At 32.8% G+C, this 2,500-nt stretch overlaps 1 protein-coding gene across 2 annotated transcripts in view; it reads left to right on the forward strand.

The window, feature by feature from the left end:
• Positions 1–213, forward strand: part of LOC122266854 (uncharacterized) — a 4,374-nt gene extending 4,161 nt beyond the window's left edge. For both annotated transcript variants that reach the window (XM_043036771.2, XM_043036772.2), the window contains exon 3: positions 1–213. This exon is cut by the window's left edge and continues 428 nt beyond it. In XM_043036771.2, the coding sequence (XP_042892705.2) occupies positions 1–23 (23 nt within the window). In that variant the 3' untranslated portion in view covers positions 24–213.
• Positions 214–2,500: the final 2,287 nt, after the last annotated feature.

Genomic DNA, 2,500 nt, shown 5'->3' on the forward strand with positions numbered 1-2,500 from the left:
CCGAAGCAGGTGTTGTCGACTAAGTTCCGTCGTTGAAAATGGAGGTTCGGTTAAGATTACTATGGCCTTGAGGTTGTGAGACGCGCTGGACTATTTTTTTCTTTTTTTCTTTAATTATGTACTTTGTAAAGAAAGCCATACCGAGGATGAGTTGTTTTCTCTCATATCAGGCATTGTATATATATGCTTGTTTTCATAAACGGTCGAAATGTGTTTTTTGTTTTTTTTTAACGATGCATAGGTTTTATGTTTTAGTTATTCTAAAAGTTGTGAATGAATAAAATGGTAGGACAAGCTATTTAATGTTTCAATTTCATTAGAAGTAAAGCTGATGATGAAATGCAACAACGATCTTTGTTCATCGTTTACGAAAGACTTCAGTAGACTTAGACTTTATTTCCTGTGGGAATAGTGGAAACTTCGAGTAGGCCTATGCACCTGCTTACGTGAACTTGATTCGAAGCACCTTAACAAAACCAAAAGTGAACCATTATTTCTTTCTTTGTATTTCGTATTAAATACTTAACGAAATTTCGCTATTCAATTAGTAATACTTTGACGATATACATATACATATAACATTTAACATTATGCATAATATACATATACATATAACATTTAACATTATGCATAATATACATATACATATAACATTTAACATTATGCATATATAACATAATTTAACATACATATATAACATAATCTAACATATATATATGACATGATTTAACATCCATATATAACATAATCTAACATATATATATGACATGATTTAACATCCATATATAACATAATCTAACATATATATAACATCCATATAACATTTAACGTTTGGTAAAGATTCCCTTAAAAATAGAAATGTAAGTGTTCCATTTGACACTAAAGAAGAGAAGAATTTACGCGTTATTCATTGCATTCTTTTTTACAGATATTACACAAAACATTTTTTCTTTTAATGACTTAAGAGAGTAAAAAAAAACTCGAACATGATAGGGCCTAGTCGACATTATCAATCAAAACGTTATTTGAATCTACGAATAAAAGAGAAATGAGTCGAAGGCACGTTTTACGTAAAGAAAACAAATCTAATTTAAGATTACTTTTTCTTCAAAAAAGTTCCCAGAAAGACGTATTCCTTGATAGGAAACTTGGAAGATGAAATTACGGGGCGAAAAAGTCCTTCTTTATTAGCTACATATCTTATGGTTATGCTCTAAATACTATGCAAACAAGTTTTGTGATATTGCAAATAAGACTTACCTTGCATTTGACTCATCATGAATCTTTTCTGTTTTGAAATTCATGGTCCGTTTTGATGTTCCATGATCACTAAGGGGTGTTGCTCCCAGGGGGGGGGAGGCCCAGGGAGAGGTGGTATGGTGGTGGGGAGGGGTATATTAGCCAGGTATGTGCGCAAGTAACAAATAAAATAAATAATAATAATAATAATAAAATAAAAAATAGGACGGACAAAAAATAAGTAGCAAAGTATAAATCTGCCAACCTTAATTTAGTCAGAAAGTAGTATTAATATAAGAATAAAGAGCGTACAAGAATTATAATTTCACATATCACAACCAATCACACATTACCTTCCCCCTCGCACAAAAATATACATTGCAAAAATGCGATGCAATTTAAAGCACAAAACACAATTCTCTAGCCGCAATACATATCAGTATTGAAACATAGGAAAGAAAATTTCCAGAACTATTTCTTCCATCACCATCATCAACACACCATCAACATCTTCAGTTTTCTATCCTTCGCATTGTAAAAAGTGCAAGATGACACGAACCTCAAAAGTAATTAGACAATTTAATCAAAATCGGCGTTGAAATATATAGGACATTCTATTTCAAACATTACCATTATCATTATTGATATTGTTTCTGCATCTACCTTCGCATTTGCATAGTCTGTTGCAGTGGACTCCAGCTCTACTGAATTTGCAATAACTAGTATTAGATTTAATGCACAGTGGATTTTCATTATGGTATCCAGGTACTACTACCACCCTCCCCCCCCCCCTCACTCCCATACCCTCACCTTCCATTAACCTTATCAGAGAAGATATGATAACCTTTATTTAAAGTCATTATCTAACGTCCTTATCAATGAATTATTTTTTCTCTCCGTCAGCATTCCATTTTTTTCATAAAATCGTGATTTTGAAATCGATTTTTGTTTTGTTTTCGTTCTAACGAGGTTGACTTTGTGGTTTGTTGATATTTATCGGTCATAATTTTATATTTTCTAACTTTTTTTTCCAATGTCTATTTTTTCGTTTCCCTCTTTCTCTTTTTCTTTCTTTGTCTTTGTCTTTTTCTCTCTCCTCTCCTCCCCCTATCTCTCTCTCCCATTTCATCTCCTGCTGCCTTCCACTCCTTTTCACTCTCATTTTCCCTCTCCCACTCCCCCCTCCCTTTTTTAAAAATCTTCCTCCCACACTCTTTCCCTTCTTCCCCTCTTTCTCTTTCAGACATCCACACAACTTTTC

This window comes from Penaeus japonicus, unplaced genomic scaffold (genome assembly GCF_977035675.1).
Source record: "Penaeus japonicus unplaced genomic scaffold, GWHDUDI00000001_assembly GWHDUDI00000042, whole genome shotgun sequence".
Lineage (NCBI taxonomy): Eukaryota > Metazoa > Arthropoda > Malacostraca > Decapoda > Penaeidae > Penaeus > Penaeus japonicus.